The sequence below is a fragment of the Dicentrarchus labrax genome, unplaced genomic scaffold (genome assembly GCF_905237075.1).
Source record: "Dicentrarchus labrax unplaced genomic scaffold, dlabrax2021, whole genome shotgun sequence".
Taxonomy (NCBI): Eukaryota; Metazoa; Chordata; class Actinopteri; family Moronidae; genus Dicentrarchus; species Dicentrarchus labrax.
In genome coordinates, this window is record NW_026136704.1 from 15,272,420 (window position 1) to 15,298,930 (window position 26,511).

The window sequence follows — 26,511 nt, forward strand, 5'->3', positions numbered from 1 at the left end:
TCTGTGCACTGTCATGAGTACAACCAAAGATATCTCATTTAAGAGACAAGATAGTTACGGTCCTTTTTTTATTCTTCGGACTCCGCATTTTTCACCACATGCACTCTATTTACCGTAATGTTTCCAAACACAAAGGCATGACCTGATAACAACAGATAACTTAACATACAGTGATTTCTTTATTTTTTTTTACATTCATTAACTGATAACTGCAAGACGGTTTTGTCATAGATGCCCGTCAAAACTGCGCAGTACGCAGTACATACACGCTATTGCAGCAACATTATTATTGTGTATTTCAGCGTATACTGGTGCCTTAAATATAATTGGCTTAACAAACTAGAGAGGTAAGATAATTTGGTTCCAACAACTGGAAACGTAAGGAGTATAAAGACACCCATATATGGCCCTGACCCAAAAAGAGGCGGCGTAGTCAGCATAACGGGATTTAAACAAAGGCGGAAGTAGACAACAGGAAACATCTTGTTCCGTTAGTCAACCCGATCCAACGCCTCAAAGTCCTTGTTCAGGAGACGCGAGGCCCCCCTGACAACAGAGCCACCTACCCAATCCTCCTCTGTCTCTAGCACGGGTCGGCTACCGGTAGAAAAGCACAGCCCTTTGTTTTAGTTGTACGTTAGCTGACCCTCCAGTCTCCCCCGGTTTTATTTAATCCCGCGGTACATCCCTCACCATGGCGGCGAGTGCGAAACGAAAACAAGAAGAGAAACACCTGAAGATGCTGAGAGAAATGACGAGTTTGCCTCCCAACAGAAAGTGCTTTGACTGCGACCAGCGCGGCCCAACCTATGCAAATATGACCGTGGGCTCTTTCGTGTGTACCTCTTGCTCTGGCATCCTGTAAGTGTTCACTTGGAGTGACCTTAGCTTAGATATGGCGCACAATGATATAACGTTTTGGTACGCTTCAGCTAGTTACACACGGCAAGACAGTTAGCCAATTAGCGCTAGCTAACGTTAAGATGGGTTTCCAGTTGTGCCAGTGAGCTTAGCTGTTTTGACATTGTCTTGCTGTGCTGTGTTGGGCGGGGTACATAGAGGTGTCAGGGTTCCGCACAGCAAGCTAACGTAAGCAACCACCCTGCTAGCTGACTTTAGCTTCCAATGCTACATTTCTCTGACATTGCAAGCTAACTGTTAGGTGTACTGAAGAGCCAACTAGCCAGCTGCTGCTACCAGTTGCTGGCCACGTCTGGAAGCAGCAGCTTGTCACTGAGCTAACAGCTAATTGATTTGGTTATGGCGTACCCCACACAGACACAGACACATGAATACATATTTAAATCATCTGTTGGTCGAGGTTTCATGTTACATCCACGAAAATGTACTAACGTTATGTAGCTTATTGTTATATACTCACTGGAACCGTGCAGAGTCAATGTAGTCTTAAATTGCTAAATGTTAAGTGATGGTAGACACCGGGCGTGGGAAAGACGCATCATTTTGAAAATTGACTGACAATGCAATACATCAGTATTTATGCCATCATCAGTTGTATTGTTGTATTTTATTTAGAAGTGTAACACTACTCAGTTTCTCATAGATGTACACAGCTAGACTTTCACTGACTGCTGATCCTTTTGTGTGTATTCACTTATGTCAGTGCTTTACCTCCTATTTATTTATTTATTTAATTATTTATTTATTCTTATTTAGAGAGAAAAAAAACTGTTCACTGCATTGTTAGTGTGACTTTAGATAGCGGTTGCCTGACTATCAGCTTTGCTGTGCAGTTGTGTAACCAAGCATCTGTAGCTTGTGATTTGGGATTAGTGAAGCTTTCCATTTCTTCTTATTCAGCTAAAGATATCCCACCACTGTCAAGTGTTGCAGGTTAAAAATGTTTTGTATTGTGGGTACATGTTATGTTGGCCACATTCAAAAAGGGCTTGCTGGGATCCAATGGGCTCCTTTACAGTAATGACAATGCAAGTAACAATAAATGACCAATTGGCATACAACATGGTGGAAATATTTGCCTTAATTAATATTTGGTTGCTGGGAAGCAAATTATGCTCTCATACATGAAGTGATATAGCCATACAGCTCAGTGTTCCCCCTGTACAGCAGTCTTTTGATGTGCACGTTTTTTTTTTTACCCAGCTCTGGTTTACGAGCATTGAATCATATGATGTTCTCTCAACACTGTTAAAATGGATATTTGCTCACAAATAGTTTACCATGTTTTTGGTAAATGTATAAATTATGTTTACTTATAACAAGCCCTTGTAAGTGAAAACATTTTGAGAAGAGTAATTGGCAGTGGGCCATTAGCAAGTAACTCAATAAGCTGCTCATCTGTCCATCCTGTTCTGCTCATTCACACAGTCAGCACCCTGCACTGGTCCTTCTCAATGCTTTATGGAAATCACCCTGCCATTTTCCATTTTGCAAATAATGATTATTCTAGTAATGTTGCAGTGGAAATGGGAAGTATATGTTGCACAGTAATTTCCCACTGCTGACCTTTCTAGTTTAATTAGTTTGCTTCTTTCTTTGACAGTTTTCTACTGTTTGTCCCTCAGACTTTGTCTAAGATACAGCCCTTGTTTGACTAAGTTTAATCTATGCAAACTGTGCTAGCTGTCTCTACTTTTGAACATAAAGTTTATTTACTGTAGCATTGAAAAGAATAAGATTAATGGTGTGTTTGCAGATGGGCAGAGTTTGCCCTTTATTTCACTTCACCAGTGGGTCTGTGGGGACTTGAATTTGTGAATTTCCTATCTGCTCACCCCAAGTGTGTAATGTGAGTTAACTGAGTTCTTTTATAGCTTGAAATCATAATTGCTGCTTGTTCTCTCTTGCTGTCCCTCTCACTCACTTTTTATCAAGACAAAACATGTAAATTTCCAGTGCCAAAAATCTACCCTGCAGAAGAGTTTGGTTTTGAAAGGATTGATGTCTGTGTGCAGGAAGCCTGGTGTGATTGTAAGCTCAGGAAGCGGTATGGCCCCAACGTGCTGCTACATCAGCAGCATGTGCTGTTATATGTGCCACAGGAAGTGGCAGAGAGGTCGCTGTCTGCCTCTCTCTCTTTGCTTTTACTTCTAGAGAGGCAAAGACATTGTCATTGTGTGAGAGTGCCTAGAGATTCATGTTCAGACTTGATATATATTGTTTGGGTTACTTTCTTGACTACCTACAATGACTGTTCTAAGAATAAAGGTAGTCTTTGCTTTTGCTTCAAGGAAAGCAAAGCAAAACCCATTAACCCAGTTAATGACCTTTTGTATAAATTTTTACCCTGAGAGATTATGTTGCTGGTTCTGAAACAAACTTAAGTCCTCACAAGTAGATTTGACATTGCTGACACAGTCAAAGGATTTTTGGAAGTTGTTTGACCTTTTCCTTTTTCATTTGCAAGTGTTTAATTGTTTAGGGGTCCTAGCAGGGGCATGACTACCTAGCGCAGAACAACCTTCTCCCCTCTTAGCTGTGGTTGTTTAATGGGTGGAGTAGGAATCCACTATGTAAACACATTCCTTATGAAGGTGGAGGCGTTCCCAGGAGGAACACCACTCACAATGTCTCTTTCTAGAGAATTGCTCATGGCAGGAAGTAACCCCACTTGGACTCTGTGTTACTGAGTAAGCAGGCCTCTAACAGGGACCAGAGCGTGACAGAGGTGGGGAGGTGTCACTGACTCTAAATTTCCTGGATAATAGTAATCAATGGTAAGATAACAGATATGACTTTATCTTAACAACTGAGCCTGTCTGGTTATCCTGTACCTCTGACATTTGATTTGTTAAAAAGGTGTGGCGTCAGAAGCACCATCGGAGTGATAAAGTGATGATGGTGCAACTTGGCATAAATGCTGATTGGATAGTGGGCCATGAAAATTAAGAATAGACATTTTCTGTGATAAAAGGTACTTAACAAAATTATTGAAGACTGTTTAAAAGATTAAAAAAAAATCCTTTTTGTAGGGACTTAGAGCAGCAACATAAAATATGGTGCATAGCCTCTCCTCTCTTTTGAGACTTAACACTGCCAGTTTTCTCTCACCCTGGAGCGGCTACAATATGCAAATGAAGCTGAGTTTTGCTGGCTGGGCTGCTCTGATGTACAATGGTGACTAGGTCATAATTATTTTACTGTGCAATATGTGATACTATTCTCTGATACACTATGCTACCCAGTAGACATTATGTGAAAATAGGTAAGCTGAGCAATGGTTTGATTAATTTGTTAATCTTTGTGTTACAGGGGGTTGTGGGTTACTGTAGGAGCATTGTGTCACTGGGTACCAGATTTTTCAGAATCCACTGAACATTGTACACCACAGTCTGGATCTCAGATGGCCTTGTTTATAATGTGATTCCTCATTTTGCATTGCCCCTTACCGACACAGATAAATAAGATGGAGTAAATGAACAAAAACCAAATAACCAGTATCAGAATTCCTTCAGTGGACAACTGGGTAGAGATGCAGCCGTCATGTTTAGACCTTAGGCTAATGGAGTTTTCACCCTATATCTGACCTAGTTTCATCCTCATGAGACGAGGATCTGATCAGTCACCTACTTTGCATTAAAGCTCAATATACTCACACACTCTAGCCTCCCATGCAACCAATATATTTTATAATTTGTTTTTGTATTTGATCAATCTCAAGAACCCTAAGTGATGAATAGCCTCAAAACAGCCTCTGTTCTATAAGGAAGATGGATCAAATCCTTACATTTGGGGAAGGTGTGACCAACACATGTAGTATTATTATTATTATTATTATTATTATTATTATTATTATTATTAATTAATTCATTGTATCCTTTTGGTTTTCTGATTGATTTGGTGATTATGCAGCTTTTTATTTCCACAGTAGATCCTATAAATGTTCAAATATAGCAGTCGTGCAAAGGTGTTTTCTGTTGTGAAAACTGAGAGCATGTTGATAAAGTGTTACCTCTAGAAATAGCCCTAGTAGTTCTCATGGATCTACTCCAGCAGCTTTCTAATAGAAGCATGGTTCTTATTGTATACATTTGCTTTCCATCTTGTGTTCTTAAATAAGAATTTACACAGCTACTTGGATGTTGACATGAAGACTGTGTAGGGTAATTTCTGGCTATTTCCATGTCAGACTGATTAATATATCTGTTGTTTGTAACACTTTGCGGAACAATCAGCTGATTGGTGGATATGTAAAGAATGGCTAGAGATGAGAACAAGGGGTTAAAGCAGTGAATAATTTAACAGTCTTGTCTAGTATTTCACTGCCTTTAGGATCTGAGTCCTCTATGTGTATAACATTGTGTTTGTAATTGTGACTCGGTGGATCTCATTTCCTAGTTCCCAAAGTGGGTGCCTTGAGGACGGGCCAAGGGTGCTGCAAGACTTATCATATCACCGTTCATGGTGCTGTGAGCTGCAGGGTATATTACAATGGGAAAGCAAACAGCTGCGGGTTCAAACATCTTTGCAAAAAAAGTCAAATAGTTCACAGAAACTTTGAGAGAGAAGTTGGGAGAAACTTGAATATTGGATTGCCAGCTAGTTGAAAACATTTCAAAAAATATACTTTGATAACACTTTATGGAGACTGGATAAAATATTTGCCCAACATGATTTTGACTATTTCTACATATTGGTACCCAATCTTATTATAATTGATTCGAATTATAGAGCCAGACCGATAACTCGAACAGGCCAGTATCAGCCGCTATTAGCCTATTGCCAATATACTGATATTGGTGTATATGTTGGCTGATAAGTTATATGAACTTGCACTACAGAAATGCTGAACTAGGTTACTGACAAGTTGACTTATCAACTGCAAAATGTCCTGCTTAGTATGTATCTTGGTCACAATTTAAAAATAAAACAAAGACAAGGTATTTGTTCTGTATAAATAGTTTGTTTATCTTATAAATTCATTTAAAAAATCGGCTAACGTATTATCAGATTATCTCAAATATTGACGTCGTCCCAATGCGGCCTCAAAAATCCAGTATTGGTCTGGACCTTGTTTAATGCTTTGTTAAAATGGGTTGTCCTGTCATCAAAAGACAATCAAGAGTCATTAAAGTTTGTGTGTTAAAGTTGAGGTGGGTTGTGTTTGGTTATGGATGTGCTTTCTCTGGATTTTACAGATGTAAAAACATTGATTGTTTATTGGACTATGAAGGCTGTCAAATGCTTTTGGGTACACATCAGTACTGTGGATGAATGAATCCACAGCAGGCAATAATGGAGGAATACTGCTGCTGTGCTGCTGACATGCTTTTGTTATGCAGCCGGTATAGACGAGGAGTAAAAAGACACCTTTGATGCTTTTGAAGGATGATGTAAAAGGTGTCTTAATGATATCTGACTGATGTCTGCGGCATTATATTTATTGACCGGTCAGCAGTTTAGTTGCTGTAAAAAAAAAAAAAAAAAAGTATGGATGCATTTATGACTTTGGTTGGTTAATGCTTAAAGGCACTTTCTAAGTGGTGCTCAGCACTTACAGCTGGTTGCAGTTAAAACATTCTGCTTGCATCCTAGATGCTGATTGGTCACCTTCACAGACAAAACAGGTGGTGACCTTGGAGCCAGTGCTACATTTGTTTTCACTTACTGGTAGGTCCAGGAAAGGCCTGGAGCTTAATATAAAAGCCTAATGATGGCTCTTTTTCATCTGTTACAGTTAGCAGGCATTTTTAATTTGCGCCGTTGCGGCATGAGCGGTGACCTTCTCAGGAAAATGAGCAAGGCTTGTGTGGGCTAATGGGTGTCACCCCATAATGGAAGATTCTATATTAAGGGAGATCGTTTGTTCTTTCTCTTTGTTGACAAACTCAGTTCAGTCGATGGCAGTTTCGGAGAGAGTTTCACCCACTTCCTCTGTTCTGCTCTGCTCCTTTTCTTTTTCTGTCAGAATTTGTCTCTGTCAGAATTTGTCTCTGTCATTTCTCTCTGTATTGTTGTCTTCCTCACCTCAGTTACACACACCAGACAGTCCGCTTGTTGCTAATTAAATGGCCCCGTCCTATGAGGTGCAGTCTGGAGTTTGTCCACATGAGGTTGTCATGTACGGTGTCTTTGAATTAAATTGACCCCTGTTTCCATTTCTCCACCTACAGACGAGGACTGAATCCACCTCACAGAGTCAAGTCCATTTCCATGACAACCTTCACGCAACAGGAAATCGAGTTCTTACAGAAACATGGCAACGAGGTAGGCTGTCTGCCCTTTCACAATTGTTAGGGTTGAGGTCAACTTTCCCACCGCTTTGGCAGATATGCTTTACATACTGTCTGTGTAGCTTCTCATTATGCCGTCACTATTTGATCCTGGATTTTCTTTCCACCTATTACATACTTTTTTTTTTAGATAATAAGGAGAATCATTGAAAGGTGATGGAATGTCATTTATTTGTATTTATTTAGTGATTTATCTATTTAGTGAGAATCTGCGTGTCATCCTAATTCATCATACTAGTGTTTTGGCCCTTCACAAGCAAGACTTTAGACAAAAAAGTCATCACAGTTAATTGTAATACAACCCTGCAGCTCTACAGAGCGTTTTAGCTGCCTTTTTTAGGTTTTTTGGTTTGGTTTTATGGTCCACATTTTTACTGCTTGGTTAAACTTCACAGCTCTCATCAATCTTGTATTTGGTAGTATCACACGGGTCTACCTGACGATCTCTAAACATAGTACACTACCTGCCCAGCACAACGAGCTGGTGAAGAAAGTTGAACAATACTGAATTATTATCAGGAGTTGGAGGTCAAACCAACACTGGAAGACCCGTGAATTTTTTGACGGCTTTTATGTGGCCGGACTTCTCTTAGATCATTATGTTGCTCTGTGTTGACTGGATGAGGAAGTAGGCAATTGTTTGCTAAAATATTTGCCACAGCAAGTTAATGAGACAATGATATGTCAGGGCTGTGAGTCTGTCCAATTTGAGTTTACAATGAAATTTCTTTGACCAAGTTACTCTTTCACACATTTCATGCATTATATTGATACAGTACTTAGTTTTGAACAGGGTAACACTGGGTACCAATTACAGTTTTTAATTTTTAGGGCAAATGCAGTATGACTGACCTCTTTCTTTATTTGAAATTAACATTTAACAGAAATTACATGTTATGGCATTTTTTGTGATAGCATTTTCAACATTGCAAAATACTAATAGAATAAATAGATACACAAAATGTCAAGTCATGTTAGTGGTCAGAGGTGAAAGTCTCCATGAAACGTCTGTTTATCATTCAAATTCTGCAGCTCTCTTACCTGTCCATCATAATAAGATAGAGTAACACCACATATTAGTGCACAGAGGAACCGAAGTGCATCATCATTCAAGAGCCATATATGGTAAATGGAGTATGAAATAGAACAATGCCACCTGGGAAGTACAGCCTATTAAAAGCTGTAGCAAAGTGGCAGGGCAGGAAGACTTGCAGGAGACTCAAGGTTGGAGCTGATGCATATATCCTTCAAGGCTGCTATATAAATACTACATCCCCGGCCTCAAGTTGCTTTTTGTCTTTTCGCACAAAAAAAAAAAACTGATGTAACAGGGTGCACTTTATATCTTCAACAGCTGCACTTTTGAAATCATACAATTTGCTGTAAATGTGTGTGCAGTTTGATCAAAGGCCACCTAAAGAAATTAGCAGAGGCTTATGCACAACATGCAAGCCATGCAGCACCATCGCTTCATTTTCAATGCAGCACCCTACACTGAGAGCACACACGCATGAAGCCTAAAAATCTCTCTTACAGGATTAGGCAAATACTTTAGGAATGCTATCCAAAACCCATGGCCAAAGAAAGGTGAGACTTAGACAAATTGTTCATCTAGCAGCTATGTTCAACCTGTGTTTTCAAACGTGGGGGCCAAATCGTGTTTGATTCCTCTACTCAAAACATGGCAAACCACTCTAAAACATTAGTGAGTGTTTGAACTTGACTTGCACTTAATGGCTTTAAGGTGATTAACTATATCATCAATCAATGGCTTGTCTTCCCATTTCCTTGTTCCACTATTTCACTTTGGCTTAACAATTTAATTTAGTTTAATTATTAGGGGTGCAGTGATTGGGAAATTCTGGGCCTATACCAACGTTTTAAAAATAACAATTTGGCCACTAGCCGATGTCAATGTGGTTTTGTTATTTATTCAACCTTCTGTGCCAGGGAAAAAAATAATTCTATAAAGAGAAGTGCCTTGTTGCAGCTTAGTCTTTTTCTCTTGAAACACAGAGCTGAACAGCCACTCACTGTCCGTGCTGCTGCGGGGAGGACTTAGGTATTTGTGTGCAATTTATGCCAGCACTCTAAAACAGAAGTGATCATTTCTCCAATATCCAAGATGGACATAACCAACGTAACATTTAACCAGCGCAGAATTGATGCAACATGACAGATGAGCATCAGCCTCTAATATCTGTGATTGCCATCTTTTTTGCCAATTGGCCAGTGTCAGTCTACAAGGCAAATATCTGTTGATAATGATGTTGACAAGCCCTATACTCATTTATAGCTGTGTGTGCTACAGAAATGTTCCACCAAAACTTACTTGTTCTCTGTGTCTCAGGTGTGTAAGCAGATCTGGCTTGGCCTTTATGATGATAGAACCTCGTCAATACCAGACTTCAGAGAACCACAGAAAGTCAAGGAGTTCCTTCAAGAGAAATATGAAAAGAAGAGATGGTAAGTCAGTTTTACAATCTGGCAGTGCAAAGATATGAACAATCCTCTGGCATTGTGCACTGCGCCAACATGTAGGTTTTCTTTGTGTCTCTGGCTTGGAATGTCCCACAGGCAGCTCATAGCAGTTAGCCTCGAGCAAGCCATCAGATATCCTTCTTTAAAAGCACAGAATGTAGGTCATTACAGTCAAGCTGCTTTATGTGCGAGATCTAAATGTTCCATGAAGTTGCATGCATGAGGTTAAGCATGGCTGTGTCTGGTGAATGTGTTACGCGTGATGACTAATAAGAGCTTCAAATTTTAGACAAATAAAAGTCATGGCAGACCTAATCAAACAAGCTTCTGTCATATTAATATAATCAAAAGTAAATATTAATTTAGGGAGACTGTTGGTTTATGCTTCTAGCTGTTTTTTCATTAAAAAAACTGAGACACATCATTAACACCCAATAGTCGACCATTAGATTATTACACTTATTAGTTTAGGTAGCAGTACTTCATCATCCCTTCGTGCTTAATGTCTGAAGTCTGACCAAAATGAGCAAAGTTAGCAGTGCATGCCTCAGCATGCCCCAATTTGCTGCAGACAGACATTCTCAGTCACATAGATATACAGACATACTGTTCATAAGTGAATCAAGGCATGTCTGCTGGCTGTAAAAATGAAAAATAAACATGTCCTGTTATCACATTTGGATTTGCATAACACTTTTTTTGCCATAAGGCTGTGACGGCATTTTTTTTGTAAACCCATGGTTATGTATTATCGAATTTTTCTTAAATATTATTTCAGTAGCCAATTAGCATCTGGTAGGTTAAATCATACCTTGGCTTTCTTAAGTATTTGAAATAACATTGTGATATACTGTACTGTATTTTTATCTACGTAGATTTTTTTGGTGCTTTATTTTTGACAGCTGCTTGGCATGCAATGCGTGTAATGTGAACTGTTTCCTAGGTACGTGCCTCCTGAGCAGGCCAAGGTAGTGGCATCCGTCCATGCTTCCATCTCTGGCTCTTCAAACAGCAGCACCAGCAGCACCCCAGAGGTCAGACCACTCAAATCTCTGCTGGGGGATACAGCCCCCTCCCTACATCTCAACAAGAACACCCCACCTAATCAGGTAGGGTTTATTTAGTGCACACACGCATACATGTGTTATTATGAATTTGTAATTATTGCCAGAAATGTGGGCTTGCCTATCAAGAGTTGGTAAGGTTTAAAGGTTAAGTGTGTAACATCTAGGAGGATCTATTGGCACCTAAATATAGGAATTGTTATGTTTTTGGTACATGAATGAATGAGTCTTTTATATTTATCTTCCTTAGTGTTGGTGTCAAGATTGTTGGAGGATCCATGGACATGCACCCATATTTATGCATGCGGACCAACTTATACCTGTAGTTTTTTCAAATTCGTCTCTTGTCTCCACCAGTCCCCAGTGGTGAGCCGTGGACAAACTCATCAGCAGCAGTTCCATGACAAGAGGTTTGATCTCCTCAGTGACTTGGGTGGAGACATCTTCGCTGCCCCGCCCAACATGAATGCCGGTGCCAGCTCTGGTTTTGCTAACTTTGCACATTTCAACAGCCACACAAGTAAGGAACAGAAAAAACAAATGATTGAGCAATACATCTAATGCAAAAACACATTGGAGCATTAGTGTGGTCTTTTGTGACTTTTAAAACGGCAGGGAATTTCAACATTTGAGAAGACAGAAAAATATGTTCCCATAATAAAAACGCAGGAAAGTGATCTGCTGAGACAGTAAGGGAATGCAGGAAATGAGCAATAACTGCAGTGATGATAGGATTTAAAATGTTGTCTCAGTCACATTATTGCACAGGCTATACCAGGAGCATCAAATCGAATGCCATAGAGGGCTGAATGCATGCATGTTCTCAGTCACTGGTTTTGGTCTCGTTACTACAGTTAAAAGTGTTCATTGGTGAAATCACATCAGTTGTTTAGAGGATGTGATAAATTTCAGCCTAAAGAAATGGATATTTGTTGTGTGCATTTGTACCTCTTTTTGTAGAGAATAGTATGTTGCAACCATTTAAAATGCTTCAGGTGCTTTTTAAAGGCCGCAGCATGATGATTGATGTTGCATTCTAATTAACGCCTCTTATAGACTGTGGCGGAAGTTCAAGCTCATACAGAAACTGTTAAGTGTCATCATCCATGTATATCCATGATTGCAAAACATAGCCATATATCATGGAATAGTACCAGAGGTGCTATGGACAGATGGTTACAAATGTCTGTCTGTGGGCTGTTAGTGTTTGCTTCCCGTGGAGGATAATGTCCTCTCATTTCCCCCTCAAAGAGCCATCAAGACTCACCCTTAATGCAGTGACTAAAGTGGCATGTACACATGTTCCCATGGCAAACATGAGCACAGACGTACACCTCTGAGATTAATGAAGTGTGTAGTGTTACGCACACACTTACACACGTTGTGTGCTCAGCAACCAGTACAGACAGTAACTAATGGGAGAGGGTGAACATCAGACTTGCCCGCCTTTTAAGCTGCTATGCATTTTATTGTTATGTGACGCCACGCTATGATTAGCTTTCATATTAACCACATAATCCACTGTATCCATTTGTACATATCCATGTATAGACCTGTATTTGTTTTGCAGTCCATGCCTTTTGTCATTGTATAAATCCATTCTGTTACATCATCCATTGTTTTCCTCTCATTGTGTTTCTATTTTTTTTTGTTCATCTGCCTGTCTGAAACTCATCTTGACCACCTCCAGCAGCACAGAATGCCAACGCAAATGCAGACTTTGCTAATTTTGATGCATTCGGGAGCACTTCTGCGTCGACAGGTGGTTTTCCCTCTGCACCCCAAGCCCCATTCCATCCCTCAAATTCAGGTAGAGCAACTCTTACATAAAGACATTACCTGGTATAATTATGTACAGATATTGAGAATGTGAACAAAAACAACCTATTCACATGCAGCAGATTATCAGCCATGTTTTCTGTCAATTTTGTTGCCATTTGTGTTTCAACACATTTCCTCGGCTTCCCAGACCTTTCCATCTGTGCAACGTCCATTCATCCGGTGTCAAATTTGAAAGACCTCCGTGTACCGGATGATTGCATTAAATTACAGTACATTACATTCCAGTTGTCCAAATGTTTTAGAAGTTCAATAATTAAGAAACGTAGCAAAATCAGAACGCTTGGTTTATAAACTTCATCAAGGCAAATAAATAATGCTGATACATATTTCTGTATGTGTATTCTATTGTGCAGCCAAGGACTATTGTACATACAGTTGTCCTTGGCTGCAGCTGAAATACCTGACCTTATGTTTACATGGTATGTGCTTTAGGCCAAAAACTCAGAGGACATGGAGCAGGAAGTGCTGTGCACACTAGTGCGGATACACCTGAAGCATTCACTCTATGCCCCACTTGTAGCATATCTATTTATTTTGACCTACTTTGAAAGCTTTATTATACAAAGATGTCTGCTAGATTTACACAGGTTATCCAGATATGTGAAAAATCAACAACAAACCCATTTTAAAGAGCAAATAATGGTTGCACGCCAGAGTAGTATATACTTGCTATACTTCAGATAAAAAAATTCATGCAGTTTTACATAACCTTCAGCATACATGTTATGTAAATCTTCCAAGAGTATTTGTTCAGCAGTAGCTGGCTGTTGACCTGAGCACTTTGCCTTTTCTCTCATACACAAATACACAATTAAGCCTCCACCCCCTAGCCTCAGGAACATGTTGTGTGCTACAGTGCCCTCTGCTGGAGGTGCACATTGACTACTATCTTTGTATGGAGCTGCACGGGGATCTCTTTAGTATCCCTATTACTTGATGGATCAAGCTCCCCTCTCTTTCGTGGATTTATAAGATAATCCCTTTCTCACAAACACTGACTGTGCTATCTGGCCTAAGCTGTCCATTCTGTCTCATGTGTTTTTCATCCTTTTGCTTCAGCAGCAGTTGATTTGCTTTAACCTCACGCTTTTTAATTTTTACCTCTGGTTTAGTTGACATCTTTTGTTTTCTTTCTCCGCCCTGTATTACATTGCTCATTGCCCCATTTCTCCCTCCCTCTTTGATTTTTGGCTGCCAGCGTTCACTGTGCTCTCATCCAGCCGCAGTATGGGTGAGTTTGCCACTGCTCTGCCTCTCCAGGGTGCACACAGTAAGTCTCTCTCTGGGCTTGCCCTCTTAACAGCTTTCACCCTTTCCACCGTCTCTAATGTGTAGTCACTCTGATCCTCCTCTCTCTGGATGTAAATGTGTGTCTCTTAGCATGTAGTTCTTTCTGTGTCTGTAATTCAGAATCACTGTTGACAATCTCAGTGGTTGAAAACAGGGATGATAAGCTCTGATTGTTGCTGTCATCATTCAGAAACACTGTGGAGAATAGACCAAATGGAGGAACATGAGACCAATGCAAAATAAAAAAGGATTAGAAAGAGAACCAGATAGTTACTACACACTAACATATCCATTCCCTTTCATTTTAGATAAATAGTTACGAACCACAGGATCAATGTGCTCTTGAGGTCTATTCCATCAGTTATTTATAAGTAACTGATCATTTTTTTATGTTATGTAAGAAATGATACAAGAAAAAGCATGATGCCCAATTATTTCTGTGAGTTACTCCAGAAAAGGACATGGGCATCTTTGCTCTTTCAGGCTTTTGAAAACTATCATCAGGAACAGGTTAAGGCGTGAGGAAACAACAACTAATAAAAATCACATGTGCCTGATATTCTCAAGGCTCTCAATTTCATGTGAACAACTTCAGCTTCTACACTACTGTTCAGACAAGGTTTACATCTGCTAATGTCAAATTCTTCCTTAAGTTCATATTAGTATTTTCTTGTAGGATCTCACGGACCTCTCTATTTTACCATTTACCATTAGCAGAAATAAACCTTTTGTGAATAGTGTTTTGACAGTTGCTTGCGAGATTGTACCTGTCCTTTTGCCCTTGACAGATCTTATACAGTTTGCTTTTTCTCTTAGCTTAAGGTATACAATACAGTACTCCGTGGCATGCAATTAAACCTCTGGTTTTAGATTTAACTGGTGTGGTGGTTTCAGTGTCATTAATGAACATTGCCTTCTTTCCCCTTCAGGATCACAGAGACTATGCTGTGTCCAAGTTTGCTCATTATCCAAAATCTTTTTGTTCTTCTTTGTTTGTTGTTAAGCATGAAATGTTGTGATGTATCACACCTTTTTACTGCATTCAAAACAAATCAGTTCTCCCTAACTGAGTTCTTAGTATGCTGGAGAAACTCATGGAGTCTGACCTGAAAGTGATCACAATATCTGCACTGAAAAAAAAAAAGTTGAATTTTCATCTGGTACCCATCTTAGAGGCTTTCTTTATACAGAGGGTAAGTGCCTGAATTGGCATGGTTGTCACACATAAACATCAAGTGTGAAACAAATGACACACATAAGTATTTACAATGGTAAATACCATTTTGCACAAAATGGGTGTACCCTTCCCTGTTTTCTTTTGTTGTTGGGTTTTTTGCTCTAAAAAAGCAATGACTAATGTATAATAGTTGTTTGTTTCCCTAGTAACAATCTTAGATCTGGTTGAAAGTGACATTCTACTCATTACAGACCTTAGTAATGCCTACAGGGTGATTGGCAGACTAAAGATATTTTCCGTTGAGTATGAAGTTGTTTTCCATGTCACTGTTAATACATTTTGGGTTGGTTTTGTCTGTAACTTGATCCACAGTACGGTGCTGAACTCAGATGTAACCGAGGCACTCAAGAAAGGTGCTGTTCTGCACACTATGTGCCTCTTACACAAATAAATGCTAATTTTATGCGTTCCTTAGGTTCATAGGCTAATGGGCAGCCAGCATAGTGCAGTGTTACTATCTGTCCTGTAGATAATGAAGGTATCCCACCCCCAGCCTGACTCCACCCCAAGTTTATCCTCGATGCAGCTTCTTATCTCCCTCTCCACCCTGTTAATGCTGTTACTCCAAAACAACAATCGAGGTCCCCCTTATGACTTTTTAATCTCTCTCTTTCATGCAGGTAGCGCCTCAGGGGGGCTAGCGAATGCCAATTTTGCAAATTTTGACAACTTCCCCAAATCGTGTAGCGCTGACTTTGGATCCTTCAGTTCCTCCTCCCAGAGTAACTCCACAGGAGCTGGCAAAGATGCTGTACAGAGTACTAGCGTCCATGCCGATAGATACGCAGCCCTGGCTGACCTGGATAACGTGTTTAGCTCTGCCAAAACAGAGCAAGGTAAAACTCTCCTGCCTAGCCTGTTTCATAGATCTGAATTGTAGGGACAGAGGTTGACCAGGAAAAAAAAAAAAAAGAAGTTGACACAACTAAAACATTATGTTGAGTCTTCTTCCCAGTGCAGGGACAGGCATAGTCTTTCACAAAACAGGAGTGATTTACATTTTCTAGCAAAACTCTATTTCTCTGTCATTTGTATCTGTTTTTTTGGCTTAGCTGAGGCTTGGCTAATGAGATGGCCTTTCCATTTTCTTATCCCAAATCCCTGACCTCAGTTCTACTAAACCAGCCTGTATAAATAGGACAGGCCACTGCACATGGTGGAAATGCCTCCTTGCTTTAAAGAATGCTTTATGTATGTTTCATTGGAGAGTTTTAATGTCAAGTGGTCAGAATTCTGGCGCTAAATCATCTGCGAATTGTACTGGGTTGGTACTAGTTTATTTTGTTTGTATTATAAACTGTATTTCTGTGCTAGAAAATGCAAATTTCCTAATGATTAAACCTTTATTCCCTATCATTTTTAATAGGTTGAATATGGCAGCTATCTCCGGACCTTTTTGTTTTTGCCTTTTGAAATTTGAATTTTTAGTGGATTAGTTGAGTCAAGGTGGATTGAACCCTGCTTTTGCTGTCATGTGCTACTATTCCAGGAGGTGGTATTCCTGGTGGGGTGAGCTCAGCCACAGCAGCGGCAGCAGCAGGAGTGAGTGGTTTGCCTCAGAAGCAGCCAGCAATGCCAGCAGGGGGCGACCGCTATGCTGCTTTAGCTGAGCTTGATACTGTCTTCAGCTCCTCAGCACCTGCCACCAGTGTTTACAACACCATCAGCACCTCACAAGGGTGAGACACTGAACACACCTGCTATAGTGGGTTCCAAAAGTCTAAATCTCCAACCAAATAGAGTGTAAAGCTACATCATCTACAAACATACAGGATCCACACTCCTATTACACAGAATTGTTCAGTTATCTCAGTTCCTCTATTCAGCTTATGTGTTGACTTTGTTTAACTGCAGGGGGATGTTTGGCCCAGAGACTGTGGTGTCAACAGCACAAGCACAGCAGGCCCTGCCAGGCATGGCTCAGTGTTTTGGAGGTGAGTGAACCTTTGTGTTCTGATGATCTATGCTAATTGTGTTCCCAAATTCAGTCATGATTTAGAAACTCTAAAGTAGTGTTAGAAACAAGGGAGAACCCCAGGGTGAGATACAGTGTACTATAGGTAATTAAAGTGATTTTGAGTTTGGCAGTTGACAACTTTTGTAACCTTGTGGGATCTTGAGGACTTTCCTGGTTGAGATGTCAATAAGCGGGTTGCAGCTCATCAATCTTTCACACACGGCACCACCACAGACTGTCTAAAATGCACACATGAAGGCACATTGTAGCAGAGCTCAACCACCATATGCTTAAGTTCTGTATTTTTTAGGATAAACACTCCTACAGCATTAGTTATTGCTTTGGCACAGTGTGGATCTGCAGTAAGATGCTGCCAATCTGTTTTTGTCTTGTTCCGCTAATTGTCACATTTTGGTGATGCTGTCATAAATTACTTTCTTGAAGCGTTTCCACTGACATACCCAGCTTGAGTTAAACAATGTTTAAATATTAGTTTGACACTAATCGCTGCCTATTGAGCTTGACTGACCCGGCTAAGCCTACTAGCATGCTACAGCTGATAGAAAACAACTGGTGCACTGCCAAAACTTTCCAGGTAAAGCCCACACTCTTCTGTTTCGCGAGTGCAAACAGCAGACATAAGTACGTTATTTTGACAGTAATTGTTTTGGTCACAGTGCGTACTGAACTGTACATCTGTACCGAATGGCTTTGGCACATATACACCCCTAGTGTATGTGCAATAAAATTACAGCAGTTTTTGTATGTTTCTTGGAAACTTTATCGTCTTACTACGTAGGACACTACACATATCTTAATTTGTTAGCTGGAATTTGAATCGATGCTTTTGTTTTTAAAATGTTATGGCCATGAACTTTATTGTTTTGTAACTCATGTCTAGTGACTTGATACCTCTCTCCAACAGCTCAGTCAACCAATCCATTTGTGGCTGCTGGAGTTGCTCCAGCAGCAGCTCCCACCAACCCGTTCCAGAGCAATGGCAGAGTAGCAAATATGGCAGCAGCAGCAGCAGCAGCAGCAGGTGTGTTTATGTGTTTTAATGTTTGTGTGTGTCTGTGAATGTGTTGCAGATATAGCACACCCAGTCAACCTGCTCAGTTAGTTCAATAGTGCAGAATAAAATCTTTATAATAAAATGCAGGTGTGTTATTGTACAGTAAATGTAACATTTGTTAGATTCCCTAATCGGGGAACACACCCAACCAGGGAAGTAGAAGAGAAAATAACTTAATTGAGATTCAGTTGTCTGTTTGATTGCTCTTGCCATGCTGGACAGACTTGATGAGGGTTCTTCATGGGCAGGGTTATCCTCCTGCCTTTGGTAGGTTCCCTTGTGCTCTCTGCTTCCCTTTTGCTCTGCTGTGCCTTGCTCATGCAGTGCCTTCTTGCCCCTTCAGTAAATCTATCAGGAAAATGTTGTAGAGGTAAAAAAAAAAAAAATGTCCGCATTCATATGGAGAGAGTGATCAGAGTCATGTAATTTCATTATGATTTAAAAATGTCAATGATTGTTGTATTTATCTAAATAATGGTTATTATTTTAATCCTGAAGAAGAGCAGTGCCCTAGCGCCCTCTATTGGGCTCCTGTATATTCACTAAAAATGGCTCCCTCAACATTTTCCTTTTACCAGTTGGCAAGAAGCCCTAATTCTCTTCAGCCTGTTTTAACACATTTAATTCTTAAAAATAAGTATGCATTGTAATGAAAACTAAGAATCATCTTGTCATTCATTATAAAATGCATAAAATGCTTCATTCAATAAACAAACCCAGTAAGACACTGCAAACTGTTGGGTCTTTAAGACTCAAACCTTATCCTTGTTGGATTTGTTTGTATATTCAGTTAGTTACAACTCCAGTCATTGACTTTGTTTAATGAGAATTGGATGTAGCATTTCTGCCAGATACAGGATTTCTCAATTGCTAGTTGACTGCTTTACTTACTGCAATTCAATTCCACCTGTTGCACTGTGGGAAAGTCATGTTCCTGTGAGGTCATCTGAGGCCAGTCACTGGTGTGACACTCACTGCAATCTAAATTTGCAAACATGCTCTGAGACTCAAAGAGAAAAGGTTTAATGTACAGTTTTGGGCATTGGGAGTCACACTATGGATTAGAGAAACAGTGACTGATATGTTTCTATTTTTTTTTGTCTTCTTGTTGACTGTTCTGTAATTGAGTTGTTCATATTCTCACTCATTTAAGTTTACCACTTATATATTGCTTTCTAACAAACTGCTGATATTAATAACATCTTAGTATTTGCCTTCAGTTATGTTTTTTTTTTCCTGCTGCTGTGTGCCATCTCCTGTGTAACGTCACATTTTATAGGCGTGTGTGTGTGCTATAAAGTTCTTAAATAAAATGAAGCAATAGCTTATTATTTTGTCATATCCCTGAAGATGTCTTGTACAGGTTCCTTTAACCACTCACTGTCCTGCTGTGTTGCAGCGTCTTTCGGCACAGGCTCCATGAGTATGCCAGCTGGATTTGGGAATGCTGCAGCCTACAACCTTCCCACCAGCTTTAGTGGAACCTTCCAGCAACCTTTTCCTGGCCAGGCCCCCTTCCCTCAACCTCCTGCATATCCCCAGCAACCCAACGGTGTGTGTCTGTGTAATTATGTGTATATAGACATATCTGCATTAATAACTATGCTGAAAGTCTGCGGTCGGGCTCAAAAAAGTCCTTCTTGATTGGTTTGTTGCTATAATTAATTTGTTGGATGGATATTCCACATCTCCTAAATGACAGTGTGCGTCTTTCAGGTGGAGGATTTCCAGCCTTTGGCCAGGCCAAGCCTGTTGTGACTCCTTTCGGGCAGGCAATAGCTGGACCAATGGTCTCTAGCAACCCTTTCCTGGTTAGTAAGAGGGCTATATGGCATTATTTCCTGTAAAAGAAATTAGTTTTACACAGACCATTGTTGTTAATAGAGATTAGGCAGTCACCTAACTCCTCATTTTTAATTCCGTTGAATAGCCCGTTGATTACATTGCCACTATTGTTTCAGTTCTAATTTTAAAAAAGACACAAGTGGTTGGATTTAAGCTAAACATTGTCATGTTATGTTAATGGTTAGTAACAAGTACTTTTTCTGTTTGTGTGTCGCTTATTTCTTCCAGGGTGCGGGTCCATCTGCACAATATCCAGCAGCAGGCTCTTCAACAAATCCATTCTTATAGCGATCCATCCAATCAGCTCCACTACAGGGTCAACAACTGGCGCGCTTGCACCTATTGCACTGTTTTGTTTCACAAGTAGCTTTAAAAACACAATGTTTGTAAGGATTTGTATTTTCTATTGCAGTTTGTCACAGATGGAACAATATGACAGACAGTCATGCTGACTTTGTCTATGGCTACAAAACCAAGTGATGGTGTGTGCAGAGGGAGAGGTTGATCCCCTCTTCTCTATTGAACCTGTGAACTGGCCTCTACTGAACCACAATGTATACTCAAACTGGCTGAAAACTAAGTTATTGCATACAGTGTATCCCATTCATTATGCTGCAATTCTGTACATATTAATTTTCTTTTAGGAAATTAGCTCTTTGTGCATATCAGTATTTGTATGTAACACAAGATTTGTTAAGACAGAACTGTTGCTTGGAAAAGCTAATGGGTACTGCCACTTACTGTATTTGTGAAGAACCAAACTGTTTATTTGTGCAGGATCCTTTTAGGTAAAATGTTCTCGCTAAAGGAAAAAAAAAGCCTATTCTGTTGGCAAGAGATGAAAATGAAAGGAGTGACATCAGGGATGGGCAGGGGACTCAATTCTCTGCCATCCCCTGCCCTGGTGACAGAGACCCAGGTCACACTGCTTCTGAACTACAACCACACCTAGAAGTGGGTAACAGGTATGGCTGTTGAGCTGAAAACCACTTATATTGGGTATTAGAGAATTTTAAGTTAATATGTAAATATATACAGAATATATATTAAAATGGATTTTAAGTAAGAAGGACTGACCAAACCATTCATTTATATGGATGTATGAAAATCTTGTATATATTTGTTTTGTATAAAAAAAAAAAAATTTATATTCATGGTCTTGCAGTCAGTAATTTTTAATTTTTTGCTTTGAAACCAACATGTGACCACTTGTTACTATCTCAGCTGGCGGTGTCAAATTCACAATCTGTGTTCATCAGAGTCTGGAGGTTCATTTTTGTCTGGAAAGGTGGACTCTTTGCTGCTTCTCTGTGCTCTCCAAATGGTAAACACTCCCCGAAGTGAAAAAACAACAGCGATGACTGAGAAGTAGCTGGCATATATGGTGAACTGCAAAAAAAACCCACAATTTGAAATGCACTTGTAACTGTAATGAGTGGACATATAAACACTTCTGCTACATCCACGGAAGGCCTGATTGATATTTTCTGATCAGATGGCTCACCTGTGGAATGATGCCCAGGCCCAGTCCTCTACTATCAACCACAACAGAAGTGATGATGGTCTGTAAAGCCAGTGCTCCAAAGTTGTTTGCTCCAAAGACCAGTGCATATCTTTCCATTGACAGGTCAGCTGCAATCTGGTACCTAAGAGAAGTGTTTTGTTCATTGAAATGTTCTTTTTCCTGCTCTGCTTGCAATAAAATTAGGCCTGAACTAAGTGGTACAAACAACCCCTTTTATCGTATAACACTCTTACATTGCAATAGTTATCAGCAACATGTACAGGCACTTGAAAATGACATAACCGGCGTAGCAGACCCAGATGTTTCCGATGAAAGTCATGAGGAAGAGTGATGCTGCCCCGAGTCCAGAGAAACCACCCAGGGCCAGCTCCCCCCACTGTTCCCACCTCACCTCAGTGAAGCCTATACCATAGGCTGTTGCTGCACCTGCAAAACATGGATTTAGAATTATTGTAGTAGAGGTGACAATTGAATAGGCATTGGGAAAAATGGGTTTGAGATCTATCAAAAGCTTTCAAGTCATTTTCCTTTCGTAATCAAACATATTCCTAGAATTTGGTATAATAGCGTTCCATATAGAGGCCACAACAATAAGACACTAGGTTATATTTGTTTTTTCCCTTTATTGGTCTGTATCCTGCACTGGGAACGTTGCCACCTACCCAACAGGTTGGACACTGCCTCCACGCCTCCATTGTAGATGCTGAAGTTTTGAGAAGGCTGCGCATGCTCCCACAGCACCTGCAGAATATATTGCAGTGACCATTAAAAGTGATCCCGTCATAGATATGCACAAAGTATCTTCGCTTCTTTGTTTATGTTGCCTCCCCAACTGACCTGCACGTAGTTGACAGTCTGGTTATAGCCGCAGGTGGCCATCGCCCACCACACTGACCAGTACAGCAGCTGTCTGGAGGCATAGCACTGTCGGAAGTCCCTCCACACCTGGAGGAGGACTTTGCTGCAGTTATCTGCACCAACCGACTCCTCAAGGTCCTCAGCCTTATGCTCTTTTTCATCCAAACCATTTCTTGCTTCATCCTCTGTTTTTCCTCTTTTTTCCACCTTCTCATCTCTTACTTCTTCCAGGGATACATTTGAACCTCTTGTGTGCTCTGCTGCATCCCCAGTCCCACCTACACTACTATGCCTCTTTGTTCCCTCTGTTGCTGTTTTTTGTCCAGTATGTCTGCGGTGAAAGAACATGCTCTGCTGTGGCATTGGCAGGAGGCAGGAAGTGAGGAGAGCGATGGCAGTGAGAACTAGAGTGAACACCAAGATGTTGTTGTAGGACATGAGGTTGAAGCTGACGAGAAGCTGGCCCAGTACAGAGCCCACTGTGTAGCCCAGGAGCTGGATACTGCGGCAGTAAGAGGTGGCCTTCCTGTACCTCTTCACATCTACCACACTGTAATAAACAACATAATCAAAATGTCATATCTGTCCAAACAATGCAAAAAAGCAAATCCCTGCCCTTTGAGCTGCAGTGCAGGACCTGTAGATGTAGGAGAAATAGGCCACCTCGCTGGCTGTCACCACCCCGTAGAAGAACTGCATGGCCTGCATGGCTGGTACACTTTCCATCCAGAGGAGCATTGCTGTCGTGATGAAGAGGCTGACGCACTGGAACACCACCACAGGCTTGTAACGCAGCCAGTCAGTCAGCAGGAAGACCGGCACCAGCACAGCCAGGTAGGAGTACGTCCACACCGGGAAGATTTGATTGTTTACCTGATGAGTTGACGCCAATAAAAGGTTTCATGTAAGACGGGAACTGTATTGCTTCATACACTGTTTACCCCGAAAGTTCATTCTATGCAAACAGTTTGAGTAAATACCACTTTTAAAGATTAGTTTTATTGCATTACTTTAACAGTATGAGTATATAAAGAGTGTGTGAGACAGTCATTGGGTGTACTCATTTTTGTAAGTTTAACAAACTTAAACTATCAAGTTTTACCTTAGGCCACAGTGCTGCCCTGTTGTGATTGGCTCAAAACTCAAGACAAGTCTGTGCTTGTCCGTTGGCAGCTACAGAGAAAGTTGTGCCATTTTCTAATTTACACAGAGCAATTTAAGGTCTTTGCACTTTGCATGCTCCTTGGACAATACATGCCTGCATTTTTCTGTTTTTAGCAAGTTTGGACGCTCTTAAAGGACATTTTCCTGCCGTAAAGAGGATACCATTTCTGCCTGAATGAGGTGAGTTGTTTTCTCTATTCAAGTATTAGAAACTGCTGGAACATTTCTAGTTTGAAATGTGTACATTTGAATGTGTGTAAATTTGAGGTTGACTTATAGGTACATTTTGAGCGTTGGACAATTGCAATTGTGACAATTGTGATTTTTGAGTAGCTCTCTCTACTTGTGTGTCTTCTACATACAGTTTTGCAATAGTAGTGTAAAATTCAAATGATTCAATGTAGTTTGGAAAAAATTCCAATGCCCAATTTTAACATTAGCCTCATTTGCCCTACTCTGTTTGTTTTAAAATGCCTTGGAAATGCAAGTACTGCCCTGCCATCTGTGAGAAGAGAGCACAGTTTTTTAAACATTATAGGCTAAAACATGGGACTTATGCAAGAACTGAGCCCTTTCCTTGCTTGCATCAAGAATGTATGTGTACATTCAAGTCTCTCAATGCACTCAGACACCTATACATGAACACACACAAATGCCTCTAATCGCTTGTTTACACAACATTATCTAAAATAAAACCACTGTGAATTATGAAAATCATAATATTTATGAAGACCACACAGCTGATTGTAGACAAATTGCTGTTAACCTGAATATCCTCCTTTTGTCTCTTTTCTCACACTATAGAATCTTAATGAGGGAGACTGTGGACATTCCCGTGGGAATCCTCTGCTATGAGGACACCAGCACTCCAAGCCCAGCAAGCCCAGCAAGCCCAACATCACCACAACTAAACCCCTCAAGAGTGGGCATCATCCTAGAGGGCAGCCTTGTAATGGCACTCACCAACCTACCACAGGCAATGTGTCTCTTGTTTGGCTTTACCTATGCACTCCACCTGCAGTACCCGAAGTGCATAAAAAACACATTTGCCTTCAGTCAGCAGGTAATGCTAAATTTGGGTCGAAAGTAAGCTACCTCCCAAGGTTCAAAAGCTGAAGAATGATGTTGCAGTGTAAGACACATTAATGCTCATGACACAATTCTTCATGTCCTTGCCTGGATTGTTGCACAAATACGTACATCGCACTGACTGGAGCAAATATTCTTGCAGTTGCTCATTTTGTATGTGATTCTTCTTGTACTAAATGTGTCTAGTTTTACTTGTTTTACTGAAATTATTCTACAGAGGACACATTTTAGAAAGTTGCAGGGTTTTTTTTTTTTTTGGTTTTTTTTTTTACCAACTCTGGTCCTCACTGCATAGTTTTTCTTAATGCTACTGTTTTTAATGCCTGCTTTGTTGTGTGGCAAACAAAGCATACAGTTTTTCATTTTGCAGTCGCAGTATGCTGTTACATGGTCAGTGTTGTTGTTTTTCTTTCATACTTGAAAATTGTTCACAAAGCAAAAAATTTAAAAACTATGCTGTGATTGTATTTGGAATGAAATCGTTTCCTAATTCAATACACATGTTCTGTTTGCTGCATCATAGCAAGGTACTGTAAGGTAATGTCTGCAGCAAAAAGTAAGAATATACTGTTGTAATTGTTGGCAAAGACCCATTTTGATAATTTTATGAAAACAAGGTCTTACTGTTATTTTGGATTTACATCTGGTGTTTCACACAGCATAATTGTTAATACATATTTGTTGCTTTGTTGTGTGTCTAAATAAAATAAATAAAATGTACTGCATTGTGTGGTCATTGACAAAAGAATAATTTAATTGGACTTTCCTTATTCCAAATATAACATTTTTAATTTAATATATTCATATTTTTAAATAAAACTAGAATTGTGAAGTGTATTTGACTTTAATATTAAGTTTTGACTATTGTACTTTTAAGTAGACTCCACTACTTTTCTATTGTGATGACTTAAACCATTTAAGTGTATGTAACTTAAAAATGTTAAATTCTGACTATGGTACATTTAAGTTGACTATAATTAAACAAATTAATTTTCTCTACTGTCAATAACTTAAAGCATTTGAGGCAATCACTTGACACAAATGGTTTAAGTACAATCAACTTATCCGGGTTTACAGTGTAGCAATAAATCAAACGACCAGAGGATCACCGTGATTGGATTTTTATCACTCAAGTAATAAAGACTGTATTAAACTCTTTAGTGTGATTCATAAACGTGGTTATTTTGTAAAAAATATAATATAAATGTAGTTTCTGCAAGTACAAAAATATTTGTTGTTAAAGCCAAGACAAGTCAAACAGAAACTGTATGTAGGCTACATGATTGCTCTTTTGATTGATTTATATTATGTTTTTCTGATTCATAATTTGCTTAAGTTATTTGTGTTTCATACCTGTTCTGTTGTCAGATTCTTGTCCGGTCCTGTCAAGTATGGGATGATGAAAGGCTCCAGGGGTTTAACTGTGCTGAAGAATCCATAAATGCACAGCAGAGTAGTTGGATACCTCCAGTCTGACCTCCACCTCTTCACTGCTTCCATCTCCTGCTCTTCTTCTACTGGTTTACAGTGTGTGTGTGTGTGTGTGTGTGTGTGTGTGTGTGTGTGTGTGTGTGTGTCTGTGTCTGTGTCTGTGTCTGTGTGTGTGTCTGTGTGTCTGTGTGTGTCTATCTTCCTTGTCATGCTAGTTTTCATGTCTTGCCTCCTTGTGAGAAAAACACCTTGAAGTTGCCTAAGTGTTTGAGCTTGGTTTGTCAATCAACAACCCGGTCAAAGAGCAGCACAACGTTGGTGACTGTCCAACTCAAGCTCAGATACATGTGTCACGAAATTAAACAGCCAACCAGACAAATCTCAGAACTTTATCTTTAATATACTTATCAGTTATAATTTCAGTTTTATTATACTGTTT

At 39.9% G+C, this 26,511-nt stretch overlaps 2 protein-coding genes across 10 annotated transcripts; one reads left to right on the forward strand and one right to left on the reverse strand.

Moving 5' to 3' along the window:
- Window positions 1-472: 472 nt before the first annotated feature.
- On the forward strand, window positions 473-21,737 carry agfg1a (ArfGAP with FG repeats 1a). Of its 9 annotated transcripts, none has more exons than XM_051396865.1 (14): window positions 473-861; window positions 7,095-7,188; window positions 9,565-9,680; window positions 10,639-10,804; window positions 11,117-11,279; window positions 12,453-12,569; window positions 13,800-13,871; window positions 15,749-15,964; window positions 16,618-16,807; window positions 16,983-17,062; window positions 18,011-18,127; window positions 19,560-19,712; window positions 19,877-19,971; window positions 20,234-21,737. In XM_051396865.1, exons 1-14 carry the CDS (start codon window positions 695-697, stop codon window positions 20,291-20,293), a joined length of 1,806 nt encoding a protein of 601 aa, XP_051252825.1. In that variant the 5' UTR covers window positions 473-694; the 3' UTR covers window positions 20,294-21,737. The 9 variants fall into 9 exon arrangements, with proteins under 9 accessions (XP_051252825.1, XP_051252829.1, XP_051252824.1 ...); XM_051396864.1 differs by having other exon boundaries at window positions 474-861; window positions 12,450-12,569; XM_051396867.1 differs by having other exon boundaries at window positions 474-861; window positions 12,450-12,569; window positions 13,800-13,832.
- Window positions 21,245-26,255, reverse strand: slc19a3a (solute carrier family 19 member 3a). The gene is made up of 7 exons (XM_051397248.1): window positions 25,995-26,255; window positions 23,026-23,261; window positions 22,368-22,938; window positions 22,193-22,271; window positions 21,764-21,956; window positions 21,510-21,651; window positions 21,245-21,394 (listed from the first exon to the last, which is right to left on the reverse strand). Exons 1-7 carry the CDS (start codon window positions 26,139-26,141, stop codon window positions 21,245-21,247), a joined length of 1,518 nt encoding a protein of 505 aa, XP_051253208.1. The 5' UTR covers window positions 26,142-26,255.
- Between the last annotated feature and the right edge of the window lie 256 nt (window positions 26,256-26,511).

Coding starts and splice junctions, on each gene's coding strand:
- slc19a3a (XM_051397248.1), bottom strand. CDS start 26,141: ATGGAAGCAGTGAAGAGGTGGAGGTCAGACTGGAGGTATCCAACTACT. Junction 21,957..22,192: donor GGCAGTGTCCAACCTGTTGG/GTAGGTGGCAAC, acceptor CATGTTTTGCAG/GTGCAGCAACAGCCTATGGT. Junction 21,652..21,763: donor TTGCTGATAACTATTGCAAT/GTAAGAGTGTTA, acceptor CACTTCTCTTAG/GTACCAGATTGCAGCTGACC.
- agfg1a (XM_051396864.1), top strand. CDS start 695: ATGGCGGCGAGTGCGAAACGAAAACAAGAAGAGAAACACCTGAAGATG. Junction 9,681..10,638: donor AAATATGAAAAGAAGAGATG/GTAAGTCAGTTT, acceptor ACTGTTTCCTAG/GTACGTGCCTCCTGAGCAGG. Junction 18,128..19,559: donor AGCAGCAGCAGCAGCAGCAG/GTGTGTTTATGT, acceptor GCTGTGTTGCAG/CGTCTTTCGGCACAGGCTCC.